Genomic DNA, 18,988 nt, shown 5'->3' on the forward strand with positions numbered 1-18,988 from the left:
TTTTGTTGTGGATTCGGGGTTTGTTGACAAAAATACAAATCTCGTCTCTTCCCCTTCACGCACTGCACGTGCTTGTTTCTAGTGCAATAGCTTTAAGCAGATAGAATTAGAAAGTTTTAACCGAATATTGTATAGTTTTAGAAAATGAGCTCCCGTAACGTGATGTCCCGCCTGTTGGTGTTGTCTTCGGTTGGCTTCGGTGGCTATCTTACTGGAACGTATCTCGAGCGGAAGAGGCTGACCATCGCCAGTGATTATATAAACACCGGCAAGGCAGCGGAATCGTTCTGCTCCAAACCCGGCCTGCCTATATTTGGAACCGTGTCCGCAGCCACTCCCATTCCCGCCGACAGTCCCTCCTCGGCGGTGGTGAATGTGAGCCGCGTCGGACAGATTATGAAGTACGGATTCCCCGGACTGGACAATGTACGGTCGTTCGACGATTATGTGCTTTCGTACGATCGAAGGACACGTGTTGCTCACTGGGTGTTTGAGCATCTAACGCCCGCAACGGTCAAACACAATGATGCAGTGGATCGGGCCAAGTGTGACTTTAAGCCGGACGAAAGCATCCACCCGTTCTTCCGCTCGCTAAACACGGATTACAAAGGGTCCGGGTTCGATCGGGGCCATCTGGCAGCGGCGGGAAACCATCGGATGGAGCAGAAGCATTGTGATCAGACGTTCTACCTCACCAATATGGCACCACAGGTCAGGGAAATGGATTGATTTTGGTGGGTTTAGCTGCATTTCATGATTTTGTTTCCACTTTCTAGGTTGGGGTGGGCTTTAACCGTGACAAATGGAACGATCTGGAACGGTACGTTAGAAAACTGACAAAGCAATATCCAAATGTGTACTGCTGCACCGGGCCGCTGTATCTGCCCCGCCGGGAAGATGATGGCAAACTGTACGTAAAGTATCAGGTGATCGGATCGAACAACGTGGCCGTCCCGACGCATTTCTACAAAGTAATCGTAATGGAAACGTCCGATGGAAAGCTTGAGATGGAGTCGTACGTACTGCCGAACCAGAAGATAGACAACGGCACGCCAATCACGATGTTCCAAGTGCCACCGGAGACGGTTGAGCGAGCTGCCGGATTGCTGTTCTTCGACAAGCTGGCAAGAAACAAGCTGGCCAAGATAAATGGCAAAAAGGTGTGAAAGGGAGAGTATTGGAAGGTGAGAAATAAAGCTACCGAAACCAAAATTTCGCTTTTTTAACTCCAAATTGGTGGATTTTCATTATCAAAACAAAAACGACCTACAAAACAGCTGATTGTCGGTTTAAAAAACTGCGTAGCAAAGATCTCACACACACCACTATACGACCACTGTACGACAGCGTTTGACAGCGGTTTGTTTACATTTAGCTGTCCGTCGTCTTCGGGACTGCGTTGCGTTGTTTCTCCGTGACTTGCGACTAGTGAAAGTGAAATTTCGTGTTTTTGTGTTTTACTTCTGGAGTTTTCCCCCGTTTCCCTAACCGATTGGACTGATCTACCACCCACAAATACGATGCTGAACGAAGAGGTCGACGATACGGAGTTCTTCCAGCAGGACTTTACGACGGCCTCCGACTGGGAGTTGTTTAATGCGCGGCTGGAGGAAATATTTCACGAGTGGAAGCTGTCGTTCGGGCAAACCACTTTCCGGAAGCTTGCCCACCACGAGCTGGCCAGCTGCTGTTGGAATGTGGCGCGCGAAACGATAAAGTTCGCGGACGTTGAGCTGCAGGTTGTGCACTACCGTGCACAGCTCGAACCCGACCTGACGGAGGGAGCGGAACCCGTGGAGCCCGTTTCCGGATGTCAAACGTTTGTGGATTTGCTGTCGATCGAGAACGACTACTGTATGGCGTACGGACAACGGTCCGATGGGGATGAGGACGAGCAGAAACTTCATCCGCTTGCGCAATGGTACGGGTTGCGCGAGTTTGTGATCGTCACGCCGGTGAAGAAATCGATCTCCAACGAAAGCAGGATCCGCATCCTGATGAGCTCGGTGCATATTGCGGTGTCGGAAAGTAGCTGCGATGTGCCCGTGTTTGTGCAGGCGATGGACAAGGTGCAGCACGTGTATCTGGGCGTGTGTGAGTCCGGCCCGGTTCGCATGTCGTTCGATATTGTGCATCTGCATCTAACGCCACCCACCTGCAAGTATCTTTCGGGGCTGTTGGAGGTTTTCAAGGGCAAAATTGGCGTAGCGTACGTTGATCCTGTCGCGGTGTCGGTCCGTTTCACCTACCAGCTGGCACGTTTCGTTTCCGGCAGCTTTGTAAGCGATAAAAGTGTCCCGTTCACCGAGGGCTGGACTGGAACGGACGCCGTGTCCCTTCCGTTCGGTGTATCGATCGATCCGGTAAGCGAGCTGATCGTTCACTGCACCTGGCCGCAGGTGGCGGACAATGTGGTGGTCGATTCGCAGACCTACTCCGACTTTGATCCCTTGTCGGCACCGCTCTGGAGTCTACGGGCGCAGTTCGAGGACACGCCCGTCTGCTATCTGGCCGACTGTCTGCAGGAGTACCTGCAAATTTCGGACTCGCGGCGCGCTCTAACCGAATACTTCAGCGAACTTGCGTTCGGTGGCAACGTTCCGCCGATCGAGGGCGCTAATCCACTCGATCTGCTCACGGAATCGAAGATTCCACGACTGTCGTCTGTGCTGCCGGGCAGAATCGTTGCTCCCAAGGCCGCTCCGGCCAAGCTCGAGGGCCCACTGAACGACGAACAGCTGAAGGACATGCTGTACTACCTGTTTCCGGACGCACAGCGTGAGCCACGGTGGCCGTACGCCGCATCCGTCACCGGGCCGGCCGAGTTCGATCCGCTGCGCATCAAGTCGGCCAATCCGGACTCGCTGGTGCACCGGCTTGCCACTCTGCTGGCCCTCTGCAATGCGTGCTTCGGGGGGAAGCGAGCCGTGGCGCAACTGTGGGCCGAATTCGCACAGGAAATGCGGTACCGCGTCGAGCGCTGCATACAGATACCGGGGTAAGTAAGGCGAAATGTTATCATTTAAATTGATCTTTATTGATTTGATTATTGTTATATACAGCTTGTATTTAATGCGTGTGTCCGCCTGGCGTACAGCAGGGGTTGGCGCTTTTGCGTTTTCGTTTTAGCTTTTGTTTAATTTGCCTGGGAGTGGGAATTTATAGCGTTTGTGGCGCACCTCGGGGGGTTCTGTTTTACTTTTCGTTTAAATATATACGCGGGTGTGTCTGTGTGTATGTTTCTAGTTGTGTATATTGTATAAATATTATTCGAGCTAACTCATCTCGTTCTCGCCGTCTCGTGCACACTTCTCTTAGTAGTAGTCCGCTCTTTCCTCATTGCACTTGGTTTTTATCCCGTTCCCCCGCCTCCCGTCCGATGTGGATCGATCGCAAAGGGGGGGGATAAGGATTAGTTTTAACAATTAAATCGTTCGATTACTACACCAAACGGAGATTTAGAGGGTACAGAGTGAGAGAGAGAAAGAGAGACAGTGCGTGTGTATGTGTGTTTGTGGCTATTATTAATGATGCCATCCTAACGACCTTAACACTAGCGATGGATGATGCTTCTATCAGAACTTTACAACATCGTTTCGTTTTCCTTCTTCTTCGCCTCCTTTCAAATGTTAACTTTCAACTGTGTTCATTTTCCCGTCTTCATGTAATGTCAAGTTTTCGTATCGGGTTGAAGGGATGAAGGGTGGGTTTGGAATGAGCTGATGATGGGTGGGTGGGTGAATTGGGAGAAGATGGGGATTGGAGGGAGCGTACCGACAACGGAAAACCTGACATCAGTTTCCAACGGCGAAATGGGAGAAAAAAGATATCTACTCAAAAATAAACGAGAGTAACGTTTCCGTTTCCTACCCTTAATTAGTCATATTACACTATTACACACTAGCAGTTATTGGTCACGCTTCCTTCACGACCACGTGGCGCTTACAGGGAGTTGCATGGGTATTGTTTCAACACATCACGCAAAGCAATCAATCAATTGACCTGCCGTTTGCTGTCCTTTCTGCAATCTTTTAAACATTGCATGGCCTACCTATTTACCCTGCTCTCTCTCGCTCTCTCCAACACACACACTTTCACATATCTATATATATATATATAGCTAGATGAATGCGACCGTTGCTACTAGTGCAGTGCGTAAATTGAATGAAATAAGGCTACGATTTGCATCATGCGCAAGCACCTTTCCCGGACACGTGGGGATACGCAACCGGCGGAAAGCTTCAGCTGGTTGCGCGCCGCACGTCCCTTAGCTAATGCTTGATGTTGAGTATTTTTTCCAGTGGTTTTCTGTTGGTTTTACGTACAAAAATAGATCCTACAGTGGTTTCCCTTCACACAAACCTACACACACACATACACAGTACCTCTAATGCACTTCCTTTTCGCTTTGAATGTGTTAAAAATAAGTTACGCCACTCTTAACGTGTTTCTTTCTCGACCTTTCGCGTTGTCTATCAATATTTGGTGTACGGACATTAATTTTGATGTTTAATTGCTAATGCTGAATTTTAGTTGCACTTTGTTCTGCCTTCTCTTTCTTGCTTTTTTTTTTTAAACCGAATCGTTTTTGATTTTCTTCGTTTTTTGTTTTGGGTTGGGAGGGGCAAATGAGTGCTGCACACGCAGTAAAGGCCCTTTCCATCTATCTGTAGACGAAGAAACAAAACAAACAAACAACACCTAATACACACCAGGGGTTAAATATTTCGTTTCAATTTGTTCGTTTGTCTTACAAAACAGCTAGCATTACTCTATGTACAGTTCAGTAATTACTTATCGCTAGGTTTTAACCATATCCACCATCTTTAGTTCCTCCCGCGTCCTATGCCAATCCCACTATCTTAAACCCAATTTTTAGACCTTTGATTTGATGTTACTGGTTACATTGTGCTATATCGATTGTTTTGCTATACTTAGATTTTGTTACTAATCGACAATCGGTTTGGGAATTGCACTGTACTTAGAAACGAACTACAATTCTCTGCCCACATTCGCCGGAAACACACAAACAATAAAGCATCGTATTGCGATGCTTGTATGTGATCGTACGCTGTGCATCTTAACGCTATGCAGAAGTCTTTCCGAAGATTTCCCGTCGATCGCTTGTTAACTATCAAATGTTTAACATAGGTTTAGCACACGACGAAGACGACGACGACGACGACGACGGTGATGTGACGACGGTGATCTAACACTCTAACACTTGTAATTTACGAACAAACTTAACAACTGTGTATTCATATCGTTCATATCGAGGAGGAAAAGGGATCACGGGGTTTTGGTAGTTTTGTATAAAAAAGCAGCGCGAAATAAATAAAACCTTAGCGCCTGCATCGCAAACTACTGAGAATACTGAGCAAATAATTAAAATACCCCAACGATGGAATGGAGTTTGGAGGGTTTTTTTTCGGACATCCATCCGACCCGTTCAACAGTTCCATTCGTTGGGTTATTTCAATTGTAGAGAAGAGATTAAATAAATGAGCTCACTGCACCAAACTACATTCCTACATTGCTGACATTGCTATTTGGTCCGTTGTTTTGAAATGTTACAGTGTGCGTGAAATTTAGCGATGAAAGCCTTTAAATCAACATTTTATTTTTCAAACAAACATAGAAAAGTAAAGAGAAAGTCTCAGAAAAATGAAAAATAAAGTAAAACAAAGCGAAACATTGTTTTGTTTTATGATGTTTGTAAGAAAAACTAGAACCCAATTCGGGGGGAAAACCCAACAAAACACAAAACAGTACAGAACCAAAAAAGCAGAGCCATAATGCATAACACGCCACAGGGCAGAAACCAATGCGATAATAGCGTGTGAAGGAAACGCTGGGGAGGTTTATTTTCCCGGAAAGGAAGGTTGCGATGATTATTTACAGGATACGGTTACATCGCACCTTCGCTTTCGCGGTGTGGGGTGGGAGGGTATGTTGTGGTTGGAAGTAGGACGAACGTGTAGGAGAAGGGTGAGAGAAACTGGGATGAGTACATATTGTGAAAGCCCGCTTTGCTCCGAATGTTTGCATGTGTACGAAACAAACTGTATTGCATCATCCTAAATATCCGTGTTTTTTCCCCTATTCCGCTTTCTGGGTGCGTTTTTTCCTTCTTCTTCTTTTTGGGATGAATCGTTATCGCTGTATGCTTTCTATTAACACTGCTCGCCAGCCGTGCGACTATTTGCCCTTGCTATTTGTGCTTATTATTTCATACAATCCGACAAGTTTAAATTGCTACGGGGTTTGGGTCATTTTGTTTCGTTAATTTCGCTTCCCTTTCGGAAGCATATGTGGATGATATGTGTGTGCGTGTGTCTTTTGCATGTGTTGAAATCTTAGCTACGCACGTCTTAGGTGTGTCTCAGTCGCCGGTCGATTCGTTTATAGTTCACTCGCTTCACTACTCTTACGGCTACTCTTAAGAAAGGCCCAGCATTTGTTATGCTTCTTTAGGATACGACGCGCTTCCTTCGCTTCTAATTCGACTAAACTACAGCTCCCTCTCTCTCTGTGTCTCTCTCAACGCTCTACAATTATACTTATACTCTTAACTGGTCATTGAAATGTTTACGAATAGTGATTTTAAATATTATATGTTATCCCGATCTCTCTCTCTTTCTCTCTCTCTTTCTCTCTCTCTCGATCTCTCTTGCTTGTGCACTCGTCAAAGAGACTGGCTTGTTTTACAAGTATATTATTGCCTAACGTTTGCTAACTGCTAAACCCTTTGGAGGACACCGTAACGTACCGCCGTCCCCACCACTGTTACATTTAGTTCACCCTTACCCCCGTTTTCCAAAAAAAAAAAAAATCCAAAAGAAAACTCCCTCAGTACTGCAGGTTCTCCTTCAGCCGATTGCAGTAGTTCTCCAGCTCGACGTACCCGGGACCGCTGGGCGAACCGAGCAGACTCTCCAGCGGTGGCGTAGTTGGCCGACAGTCGCGCACCTTCAACCGTGGCTGGGGCGTTCGAGCAGGCCCGGTGTAGTCGCACCGTCGCATCGTCGTGGCCAGTGGGATCATCGTTTCGTGCTCGTTGATTTCGCTGTACTCGGGCGGGGCTTCGTCGGGCCCGGCTGCACCACCGCTAGACGGAGCGTCCGGCACGATCAGCGTCAGGGTCGGCCGGCGGTCGTCGATCGTGGGGCAGCGCCCCGCAACCGTCCGGCCGTCGGCGGGTAGTCGCTGTCAGAAAAGTTCGCCGTAATCGTGTGCCGGATCGCCGTATCAGGAAACGAGCAGCCGGTCTCATAACGGCACCATGCCGCCGTTGCGGGCCGTCGGGTTGCGCGCCATGTAGATGTCCATGTCGTGGTCGGTCCAGTTGTCGGACGTGTCGCAGTAGTTGTTGAGCGTGTGGGTCGAGCCGGCGGTGGAGTAGCTGGTAGGGGCGGGAGAAAGAGGAGGTGGTCCATTAGAGTACCGAGAAGTTGAAAGGGAAGTGGTCAATTGAATTCGGTGCGTTGGTCCTTTGAAGTGTAAGATCCACTTGATACCGCAATTGGACACTTAAGGGAAAGGGTTGCGTCGAGTTGTTGGGATAAGATTCCACTTACCGACTGCCGGGACGATGCTGATGGGTGTGAATGTGCGCTCCACTAAGCTGATCCCGCGATCGGGACCTTGGCCGGGTGCGTCTCGTGCTGGAAGCGATGCTGTGGGCCGGTCCGTGCACGATCGACCCGGCATAGGACGCTCGGGACATGCGCTCCGACGCGGCTGCCAGTGACTGCCGCGACTGTCTTAGCTCTGTCGAAGACAAAAAACAACGCTCAATCAATACACTGATGTAGTGTTGACGCAAACACAACCATCCCTTACCTGGTCGAGAGTTCACCAGATTGCTCGGGAAGGCCGACCCGAGATAGCCGCGCTGCGAGTGGTTGGAGAAGCTGTGGTGCGACTGTCCGTCCGCGATCGAGCGTGCCTTGCCCACCTTCGGAACGCCGCCACCACCACCACCGCCGACGGCCGAAAAGTGCGACACGTGGCTGCGCAGATCGTCCGGGATGGCCTGGTTCTCCATCGGGTAGATGCGTGGCCGCGGTATCGAGCGGCCACTGTACGCCGACACCTGGTCCCAGTCCTGCTGCACGCCACAATGCACGCGGAAGAGAATGCAGCAAGGAAGATACGAATATTATCAGCATGAGCAACGGAGGCGGGGAGAAGCTCTGTTTCTTTTTTTTTAACACCACACCATCACCATTACCGTTGTTATCTTCATCATCATCGCAACCATCACCACCATAAACAGCGTCACTGTCAGTGTGTCATTACAATCGTTTCTGCTTGACGCTCTGTCCTGTTTTTTGCGCTTTTGCTCCGAGTAGTGCCGTGAAAATCATTATAGCTATTACCACCCAGCACACCACAACCACACACACCCATCACCATAACCTCTAGTTCACTCCGTTCCGAACGAGCTGCCAATTGCAATCAGCGTTTATTGTCCTCCTCCGCTCACCGGCGCAGGTCGCGCGGGACGGAACCATTCATCTCCTCATCGCCATCAGCCACGTTGGCAGGTTGCATCCCGGGTTGCACTTCTTCTTCTGAACAAATGGCCGTTTTCCTCTCACTCACTCTCTCTCTCTCTCTCTCTTTCTCCCTCTCACTTTTTATCTATCTTTTCCTACTGCAAAGCTCCACGTGTTCGGAATAATGCACGGAAAAACAAACCACACACACACAGAGAAGCGGGAGGGAAAAACGTGAAATAAAACAGAAAAGAAAATGAGCATCCGTAGCTGGGAAGAAGGAAGAAATAGTAGGGGGGTGGCGCTCTGGGACGCTCTAGGTGTCGTGTGGCCCAGTTTTTCCGGATTATTAAATGCGATAAACATGATAAGCTAACAAGAGCCATGCCATGCCACAATGCATCGGTCGTACTTTGGAGCTTTCTTTCTACTTTGTTTCAGGGCACGTGCTAGGCAAGACAAGGGAGGGGTTTGCAGTGTGGATGCATTCAGGCGCGGTGGACGGAAGAAATTAAAGTTAGCATTGAAATTAATGGAAAATTGCAGCTCGTTCCGATGCACAGGGTGCGGTGGGCGTTGCAGCATTGAATTAGAATAATAATTAGAGTGTAAAAAAACTGTTTCTCCCTTTCGTTTACCTTTGCAGCGCAAAGCTATCAACAACACCCCCGCTGGAACTGCTGCGGGAAAATGGAAGTGAAAAAGGCAAACGAGAAGCAGTTCGGGGGGATGGTCGGAAAATCGCTTTCATTTATCGTAATCGGTGAATCTTTCCCTGGCTTCCTTCGCCCTACATGTGTGAGAAAGTGGCACACATACACACATACACACACGATTGTCAGTATGGATCGTCTGAATATGCGCTTTCGAAAGGCAGATTGCGGCAAACACATATATTTGGCGCTGCAATTTGGCGATAAAATCACTCAACCAGATGACCAGCTGGTGTGTGTGTGTTGGTGTGTTAAGCGGAAAAGTGGAAAACCCCGCGTTTATCGTGTCGGTTGCATTTATTGCACATGGGGAGATCGGAATTGATGCAACCGGAAATGTGCATGTTAATGGAGCGTATCTTAAATTAACATCCGCCACGGTATGTGTGAGAGTGAAATGACACAATATTGTAATTGAATATTTGCTAAATGTGGATTTCTATTGATTTAAAAAAAAAACCCACCAATCAACACACCATTTTAGTACATTGCAAGTAAGTGTTAGTAATACTACGCAATGCAATCAAAGCTCTGCCAAGCAGCGGCATTCGAGTATCGTTAAAATCATAAAGCCCTGTTTCGAATGTCTTTTTTATTGCAAACACACAACACTCATTAAGGAACAAAGTTGTTCGTTCGCTGTTTCTGTTTTTCCTGTTGTTAGATGCACATGCACCACATTTACACACACATACACCCACAAACTCTATCCTTGCATTTGCTGGTAATCCTTTAATTGTCTTCCGAATATTCTCTCAGTGTTTGTTTAGTGCCGTTTACGAGCAGCGGCAGCAACAGCCGGAAGTTTTGCCCCTTAAACTCAAATAATGGAGTCGTAATGCGAGAAGTGTGATTGATGCTGTTGCACAAATGGCATTATAGAGCTCTGTTGTTGCATCGGGGTAGGAAGGGGCGCTCGGGTGGCACGGAAAGGAAGGAAAGAATTTTAAAATTTCATTACCCCAAAGCTCGGGCGGAATGCACAATTGCACTTTTGTCAGCCGGTGGCTGGGTCGGAAAGTGAGAAAAGTTTGCTCATAAACGTGATTCTAGTCAGGCTTGGCTTTCAAGGGGGGTAGGGAAGGAAGCTGAGGTACGCTAGGAGGAGTCACGTTCGCGAACGATGGAAATGGATCCTGGGTCGTACCGGCGGCTGTGGGTATTAGCCCGTCGGAGTCGAACTTGGACGAGGTGAAAGTTGTGTCCCCTTCCCGACATTTCTTCCACACACACACGCACACAAACCTTCCCGCAACGGTGTGTATGTGTCAGTTTTAATCACATTTATTATCGTTTTAAAGTTACATCGGTGCAAAGATGCAGCGTGCAGTTTATATTCATTTGCTGGTTGGAAATGCACACCAGTTTGCTTGTTACTGAACTTTGACTTTGGCCTGGAAGACCAGGACTTTTTTCTTCCTCCGGCGGTCGTGGAAGCTAGCTACTAATTTCATTGCTGCATCGTCCGACCTTTAAACCGTCAGACGCAGTTGGTGAGTTGATGGAAAAAAGAAGGGAAATAAAGCCCAAAAAACCGTAACTACTGTCCAGCAGAACGTTCAGGTCCTGGCTCTGTTTGACGGTGACCACATTTTTGGACACTCTGCAAACCCGGGAATGCACTTCCGACTCGGGCTGTCGAAACAGTGATGCAAACACACAGTTTCGTGCGGGTGGTTAAAAGTTTTTCCGTGTGGAAAACTCTCTAGTTAAATATTTTTGCTCCCCATGCCTCTCTGCCGCACGGCGGAGCGATTCGTCATTTATTTGGCATACTAAACGAGCGATCATGCGAACGAACGTGAATGGATGATGGTTTTTAGTAGAGAGATGCATTTTTGGGGTTTGCTATTCCAAAAAACGCGGACAGCATAATAGGGAACATACAGCGCGGAGGAACTCTTTGCAATGCAGTGTAAAATTAATTTCCGTTTGTTAAAGCCGGAAGGTTGGGTTGAAAAAGGTGTACAATTTGGGGGATGGCCAGCCATGCTGATGGCCGGTCGCGCTGTCATGCTGTTACCAGCCGATACACAAGCGAGTGAAAATGGGTAGGAAAATAAAAAAGATGGAAATATATTCATGAAACCCCACTGCTGCACCGTTTTGTTTTCGACAACAGATGTCACGGACATGTCCTGCATTTGAGAATGCTTTTGGCGATGCATTGTAGAGGCGTATCTGGAGGAACAACCTTGAGCTTGCACGTCGTCCTCATTTGGGTCAGTTTGTAGAGATTTGCAAAGTATTTCTTATATGGTTTGGTGTGTTTCTTATTTTATTTTCCAACATGAAATCGATCCTCGGTATGGTTTGTATTCCTTTTTTCCATCTATAATGTTCTGTATACGCCTCTCTCTATGTATCTCTGTCTCTGTCCTGTTACGAAATGCAACCTGTAGCAACTCTTGTTCCGGGAAGCAGCTAGTCTTTGGTAGAGCTGGTAGATCCTTCGATGTAAAGACGCTGCAGTTCGGTGGGATCAAGCTTCTTCATCGTATATTATGGCGAGTATTATATTATCATTTACTTAGGCGTTAGGATGTTAGGCGCGCGCAACGACACACACAAACACAACAGTTACAGATAACCCTTACGCTAGGATTAATCGATGAATTAGTACTAAAAGCAAAATTTCAGCTACCACAGTTCACTAACTACTAACATCTACAACTATTTCTACAACTACTACGATCGTTCTAAAACGTTCACGGTTCGAGGATGCCGCGCTCCTCACAGCTTGGTGATCGTTAGTTTGTTACGGTTGCCAAATATGCTTTTCTTTACCTTGTGCGAGTTGAATGCGGACAGCGTGGCGAGCGAACCGAGCGGCCCGTTCGGGCTCGGCGTCGGTCCGCAGCAGTTGACGGGCAGGCCTGCGATCGGCAGTGCGCTCTTCTGCTGCGACAGGGACTGCAGCTTCTTCGAGCGTCTTCTGAAAAGAATCCTGGCGTTGTAGACAATGCGTTGTTGTCGGGCACGAGGGTGTGTGCGAGTGTGCAGTGGTGGGTGGGGGGGATAGGGTGCAAGGGTGCAAGGGTGCAAGGATGATGGGTTGAACCGATTGTGCAGAGAGAAAATAAAAAACACATAAATAAAAGGATAACCAATGGTGCAGATGTGTAAAGAGAAGCGAAAGAGAGTCATGAGAAGTGGTGCGTGACTTGAGCAAGCATATTGGGATATTGAGGGTTGGAGCATTCAGGATTAAAAACAAGAGAGTAGAAGGAGTTATTTCGGCAAAAGATGTAGCATTTGTCAGCAAATTGGATCAAAGTCTCAGCCTGCTGATAAGTACTACACGCTTGCCTTTTCCCCTACGGTGCATTCCTACCTGCTGGCGGCAATGAAGACGATCACCGCGACAATGATCGTGCCGCAGATCGCCGCACTAGCTGCGATCGTAATCTTGTCCATGTTGGACGCTGGCGACGCTACGGTGCGCACCTCCCGGCACTGGGTGTAAGGCACGGTGTCGGGCGTTACGTTGATCTCCTCGAGTGACACAACGCACACGATGATGCACTCGGCCGATGGTACGTTCTTGATCTTGAACTCGCGCTCGCTCGCCTCTAGCGGCGGTCCCTGCTTGAAGCTCTTGTCGCCAAACAGACGGTAGACCACGCGGAAGCCGAGAATGTTGGCCGTGTCCGAGTCCCACTGGATGATGACCGAGTTGTCCTGGCGTGAACTGCAGAGAAGGTGTGTGAGATTCGCTAATGTCTGGTATAATGCTTTTCAAAGGACTCACCTGAAAGCGTTCTTAACCTGCACCTCCTTGGAGTCATCGATCTGAGTACCTCGCTGTGGTGGGAAACCTAGCACAAGCGGAGGTCGCTGCTTGTGGGGAGGCGCGTTATTGCTTGCACCGTTCGTGCGCCAGTTCTTCGTTGCAGGCGTTTTCGAAGTCGTTGTGGTCGTGGCAGCAGCAGCAGCAGTAGCCGTTGAGGCCGTGGTCGATTGTTTCGTTGTTGCCGGTGTCGTTGTGGTAAGCGTTGTGCTGGTCTGTGCCGTTGTGCTGTTGGAAGACTGAGTTTCGACCGCGTAGGTCGAAGATCCTTGCTGCGTAGTGGTTGGAGGTGATGTAGCAGCAGTTGTAGCGTTGGTCGTACCGCCAAGCGTTGTCGGTTGCGTCAGCAGTGTAGTGACGGTAGAGGAGGCGGTCGTAGTACGTGCCGTGGTTGTTTTGGGCAGTAGAGACTCCACCACACCGACTGGACCTTCGAGTGCTACCTCCGACTCGGGGCAGGTGAGCTCCTCCGGCTGGATCGAGTAGAAGCCACGCTCTCGGAAGCGATTGGGAGAGCCACAGAACTGGGGATTACGTTCGCGTGATGTTACCTAGAAGTTACAAAGGAAGGAGACAGTTGCAGTGAAGTAATGTAGAAGTAATTGAGCCTTGAATCTACCTGTAGATCACCATTTCGGATCCATTCAGCCACCCAGCGCAGTTTGCAGTCACAGTGCAGGAAGCGTCCACCGAGGGACAGACCTCGCAGGGTGCGGTTAAGATGCGCCAGCGCTTTCTCCGGCACAGTTGGCAGTGGGTTACCGTCAAGTGCTAGCAGCGTCACGGCCGGATTGCCCCGGAAAGCTGTCTCTGGCAGTGCCGTGAGCAGATTGAAACCAATATCAAGCACGCGCAGTTCACGCAGTGAGTGAATGGCACCGACCGGGAACTCGGCCAGCAAGTTGTTTAGCAGGCTGAGCGAGCTGAGCGTCTTCCGCACTCCCGAAAAGGCCGTCTCGCCGAGACTTTGAATGAGGTTCCGCTCGAGATTGAGTGCGGTGAGAGCGTCCAGGCCATCGAAGGATTTAACACCAGCTCCACCCGGCAGCTCGCGGATGCCGTTCTGTGAGAGATCCAGGAAGGCGAGGGTGCGTAGTCCACGTACCGCTTCAGGCACTCGCTTCTGCTTTGTGCCTTTCAGATTGAGGTTCTTGAGGCTGGGCTCCAGCCCACGGAAGGCGAACGGAGCGAGAGTGACATTGTTGTCGGAGAGCTTCAGTGTGGACAGCTTGCGCAGTCCAGCGAAGGCGTCGTTCGGTACGGAATGTAGACGGTTCTTCGACAGGTCCAGGAGGTTCAGGATGGTCAGGGGTTTGAGCGCCCGGATCGGTACCTCCTCCAGCAGATTGTCCTGCAGGTTGAGGTTCTTCAGCACGGCCTCCTGTCCCTGGAAAGCTTTATCGTCGATGCGTCGCATCTTGCAGCTGCTCAGCTGGACGTTGTGCAGCTTCAGGTTCACAAACAGGCCGCCTTCGAGCTGCTCGATCGTGGAGTTGTTCACGTACAGCAGATCCAACGGCGTCGCACGCGCATACTTGTCTAAGGCTTCAACTAACACAGGAAAATCAACCTAGAGATGGGGGAAAGTGGAAAGTGGAAGTGAGTTTGAGCGATCGCATTGGGTGACCCTCCATCACTACTCACTTGATCACATTGAACGGACAGTTCCTGTCCGAGGTTGTAGGCACATAAGCACGAATTTTGCAGATCGGGTACCTCCCGCTGCCAGGGACACTGAGCCATCACCACGGTAGTCCGGGCGGTCAGCACCACTAGCAGGGCACCGACCGACACCCACCAACCACTAGCACCGCGTCGTAACATGACGTGACCGTGCAGACTCGGCCAGAGACTGAGTGCAAAGAAACCCGCAACAACAACTAAAAACAACACTAAACACAAAACGTAAACGATCGTCGCTGCCTTTACCGCGGCATACGGACTCGTGCCCTGCGTGGACTGCTTCTGGCAAACAGTTTGCGCACACTTTCACACCTTCACCTTTGCCGTTCACTGACCGGACATTGGGACATGGGGCACACGTGTGACCTCACCCAGGGGAAGTGTCCTTCGACCGAATCCGAATGGGGTTCGTCGTCACTGCACGCTGCTGCAAACAGTGCAGGCTAGCGTGTGGATCTCTGGGAGCTCTGTCCTGCTACAGGTTCGGCACCGGATTAGCGCGCGAGCCCACAGCAGCACAGGCGGACGGTGCGGAGCAAACGCCCGACGGCCGACTTCCGAGCGAATTTGGCTCTCGCCGAAGCGTACCGAGGCTGCCGAGACGGCGCGTCGTTTCGCGCACTAGTTCTCGCACCGTTCGCGATCTATTTCGCTTCCGCCGGACCACGCCGGATGGGTTGGCAAACGATGCAGTCGTGCAGATCAGGATTTTCGCTTTCGTTTCGATGCACCGTGGAAAATCCGGGCTGGCCGCTCTAGCCCTCCTGCGTCGCTCCGGTTCGGTTCCTATCGGTTCGGTTCGATGCCACCGTGCAATCTGTAATTGTAGAAACACAACAATTCGTTAGCAAACATACAGCAGTAGACGGGGGCGGTGGGTTGGACGGGAAATGTGATGCACACGCGATGCACTTACAAACGTGTTTGGTGAAATGAAACGGTATGCCTGCAGCGGGCTTTGGATTGCGCTTTTTTGTTGTGCAAACCGTCCCTCGCGCCCCACACTTCCTTTGGCTGATGATCGATCGGTGTCAAAACGAACGAGTTGCGAACGATCATCAAACGGTGGAGATGTTTGCGAGGGAAAGGTGATGCGGCTTACAAGACCGTACGATGTTTTCTAGGCTAGCCTGGTGGCTATATTGACGAGTTTTCAGGGACTTTGCACGTGGGCGGGCATATCTGCGAGCTAGTTGTGTCTTCGTTTTTTTGTCCACTACTTTCAATTGTTGCAAAAAGGAAGAAAGTTTGAAGCAGCTATTGTTAAACATTGGTACCTTATTTTCAAATAAAATCTAATACATTTTCTTGCCATAGATTATATTCGGCAAACCAGAACACGAAATAGCGAGAAGCAACGCAATCCCGCAAGTTCTCCATCAATCCCTTTGACAAGTTTACAAAGCACTTACGCTAATGGGTTTAATGCTCGAAAATGACCGACTAACTGCCCTGCTTAGTGGCTGCAACTCAAACTGACAGCTCGCTCCGGGGGCAGATCCAGTTCCTTCCTTTTCTCATTACCCGTAGGAAACTTTAGACTTTTATTTCTGCGACCAACCGATAAAGCTTGGGTGCCAGTCATGCTGACTGGTAGTTTTCCCTCGTGGAAAACCTTCAACCGAAAAGGCGAGAATCCCACCAATGCGAGAATTAGTTGATTGAAAATAGAACTCACATTTTTAATGAATCGATCGATGAATGGAGAAAAGTTGATGCTTTCGCCCGGCGATGGGAACAGTAATGGAATGAACAAATGGTTTATGAATAGTGCAAATACGCAATTGTGTCCGACAGTGGTAGCGAATGTAATTTTCCCAAAAGCTTGTTTGCTGGCGCCATGCTTTCCATTAACACAAATCGTTCCACCCACAAGTCGCTTGCATTTCTTCGCTAACGAGGGAATGCATTTTTATCTCCGGCAGTGGTGTGTGTGTGCCATAAAGCAGGATGATAAATCATGACGAATTGTTCTGGCGAATGGTGAAGCTTCTGAATGATGCAGTCAGGATCGATGGAGGAGCTGGAGAAAGGGCGTCAGAGGTGGTGGTGTGGGAGTTTTGTCTTTCGTTTGCTTTCTCTTCAAGGAACGAACAGACAAGATCTTGCCCAGTCATGGTGGCTAAGAACGTTGCGGTCATTGTTTGATACTGTTGGTTTTTTCCTTCTGTTCCAAGGAAGGAGAAAGAATTTCGTTAAAATTTTGACTCCAAACGAAGTTGGGGCAGTGTTGTAGCAGGAGAGGAGAATCCTATTTGATGGTTGATTTCGATACTGACGACACGGCACGATGTGCAAAGTGATAAAGTGGCAGCACTATGCAACGCGATCGTCCCACTGACCGGAGCACCATATCCATCCTAGCTGGGCTGACCATAATGTCCATTCTCGAGGAGCCGTTGGAACACTGAGCCATTTTTATTTCTTTGCCTCGTACACATCTGTTTGTGTGCCACTTTTTGCCAGAGAGAGAGAGAGAGAGAGAGAGAGAGAGAGAGAGAGAGAGAGAGAGAGAGAGAGAGAGAGAGAGCGAGCGAGATAGGACTTGAAGATTGATTACGGTTTGTCCAACCATCTACACACCACTTGGTTCTCGGTTGTTTGTTCTGCGTCTTGCTTGAGGAGGGCAGTGGAGCGTTAAACCGACCATTGATAATCGGAATTGCAAGTGGTGGACACGAGCTGGAGGCGTCGGAAATGAAATAGATTGGAAAAAAGGCTCCATTTTCGCCATTCGCGCCATTGGAAGGTGAGGGTGGTTGGGAAATGAATCGAAAGTAAACATTTGGGTTGGCAGTGTTTCAAAAATTCATTGCTCATACTAGACGATCAGACAAAGAAATGGGAGCGACTCATAAGTGCACTTCAGGATGTGACATGTTGTTTTGAAAAATTAAGGATGAATTATACTTGGAAAGTGTAATGGTTTCAGGTACATCAATTACGTTCATAATGTCCTGCATTCCCTAGAGAGTAAACAACCCATTGAAAAGCATTACATGTTTGCATCGATAAAACATTATGCCCTTCATTACAATTGCGGTGTAATAAACCTGGAAATTCAATTTGCATGCTCATCTTTCCATCGATAATCGACACGGCCGGTGCGAGTGTTAATCGCATTTATGATTTCAACTTCAACGATCTGCACCGCGCGGATCACTCCAATTGATGGCCTGTCGGCATTGCCGACTTCAAAGAACACCTACCGCCCGGGTGCCACCTCATTTGTCTTGTTCTGGCGGCGTGTAAACGCGCTACTCAATTAAGCCTTCAACGTGTGTGGGGGTTGTGAGCGTATCTGCCGCCTCCATCGTACCAAACCGAACTGGGCCACTGCGATTCCTGGAAGCGCAGTTGCGCTCCAGCAATTACGCAAATTTAAACATGTGTCTGTGTGTTGCGTTATTTATGCCAGCCTTTCCTCTTTATGCTGATTTTTGCTCACGCATGGTACACTTTCAATGCTCTCGTAACTCTTGTAAACGGTTTTATTTTCACGTTCAAGTTCACACCGAACCGCTTGCGCTTGTCCTACTGGCTCTCTCTTTCTGCTCCGCCATCGTTTCCGGCCCATTGCAAACACCACCCCAATTCATTCATCATCAAAGCCAATTGTTGCTATCGAAGCATGAACTTCTTCGTGCACTTACACGCCACCAGCAGCACAGCACAGTGGGCTGGGAATCAGTGTGCGCCGTGTAAACAAACGGCTTAAAATCGGCAAAGTAGCGGCATTTGTTTGCCTTGCTGTCAGTAGGTTATTTGCCTGGCCTCTCTCTCTCTCTCTCTCTCTCAAGCTCCCTCTGGTTTGGCCTGGGGAGGGCTTGGTGATACAAAAAAATCACACGTGCCCTCCACCTCGCTACCTACCCACACGACGCCGCAAACAGGTTACACAGTGCACGCAACCCGGCACTTCCGCATCCACGCCCTGCGAGTCTACTTTTACGCGACCGCATAAATATTCAATCCAATTTTCATGATTAAGGTCATGCATGCGATCCTTCGGTGGAGGCCATGTTGCACGTGCGTGGTCGGGCGGGTAAATTTGACGTTTTTCTTTTTATGGCAAAGGATGATTTATAGGACGTTAAAGAGCGCCGGTTGGCCGGGTTCGCTTATGAAATTACGCGAAGTTTAAGCTTCCGTAGACGGCAAACCGGACGTGGGAGTGATCGAAGATTAGGCTGCTTATGGTTGGGCTGGCTGGAATTGGAGGGATGCTGTGAATAAATTTTCAGGCTATTTTTACACCGCTACCTTGCAGGAGACATTTTGGGATGCTGAAGCATTACTGC

At 49.1% G+C, this 18,988-nt stretch overlaps 3 protein-coding genes across 9 annotated transcripts in view; 2 read left to right on the forward strand and 1 right to left on the reverse strand.

Moving 5' to 3' along the window:
• The first annotated feature begins 16 nt into the window (after positions 1-16).
• LOC121596017 (endonuclease G, mitochondrial) lies at positions 17-1,225 on the forward strand. Its single transcript, XM_041920582.1, has 2 exons — positions 17-711; positions 777-1,225. Exons 1-2 carry the CDS (start codon positions 145-147, stop codon positions 1,164-1,166), a joined length of 957 nt encoding a protein of 318 aa, XP_041776516.1. The 5' UTR covers positions 17-144; the 3' UTR covers positions 1,167-1,225.
• A 154-nt stretch (positions 1,226-1,379) lies between these two features.
• The window catches only part of LOC121595998 (rab3 GTPase-activating protein catalytic subunit), a 113,045-nt gene continuing 95,436 nt past the window's right edge, over positions 1,380-18,988 (forward strand). The window contains exon 1 of the mRNA XM_041920534.1: positions 1,380-2,998. Coding sequence (XP_041776468.1) covers positions 1,521-2,998 — 1,478 coding nt within the window. The 5' untranslated portion in view covers positions 1,380-1,520. The remainder of the gene's footprint in view (positions 2,999-18,988) is intronic.
• LOC121595996 (leucine-rich repeat and fibronectin type-III domain-containing protein 3) overlaps positions 3,016-18,988 on the reverse strand; it is a 103,575-nt gene continuing 87,602 nt past the window's right edge. For 3 of the 7 annotated variants that reach the window (XM_041920529.1, XM_041920527.1, XM_041920528.1), the window contains 7 exons: positions 14,649-15,504; positions 13,624-14,574; positions 12,966-13,555; positions 12,549-12,905; positions 12,002-12,149; positions 7,578-8,107; positions 3,016-7,402 (listed from right to left, as the gene is read on the reverse strand). In XM_041920529.1, coding sequence (XP_041776463.1) covers positions 7,270-7,402; positions 7,578-8,107; positions 12,002-12,149; positions 12,549-12,905; positions 12,966-13,555; positions 13,624-14,574; positions 14,649-14,828 — 2,889 coding nt within the window. In that variant the 5' untranslated portion in view covers positions 14,829-15,504 and the 3' untranslated portion in view covers positions 3,016-7,269. Of the gene's footprint in view, positions 7,403-7,577; positions 8,111-12,001; positions 12,162-12,548; positions 12,906-12,965; positions 13,556-13,623; positions 14,575-14,648; positions 15,505-18,988 lie in introns of all 7 variants that reach the window. The other 4 variants (XM_041920533.1, XM_041920531.1, XM_041920530.1 and 1 more) reach the window with 4 other exon arrangements.

This window comes from Anopheles merus, chromosome 3R, assembly GCF_017562075.2.
Source record: "Anopheles merus strain MAF chromosome 3R, AmerM5.1, whole genome shotgun sequence".
Taxonomy (NCBI): Eukaryota; Metazoa; Arthropoda; class Insecta; order Diptera; family Culicidae; genus Anopheles; species Anopheles merus.

Coding starts and splice junctions, on each gene's coding strand:
- LOC121596017 (XM_041920582.1), top strand. CDS start 145: ATGAGCTCCCGTAACGTGATGTCCCGCCTGTTGGTGTTGTCTTCGGTT. Junction 712..776: donor TCACCAATATGGCACCACAG/GTCAGGGAAATG, acceptor TCCACTTTCTAG/GTTGGGGTGGGCTTTAACCG.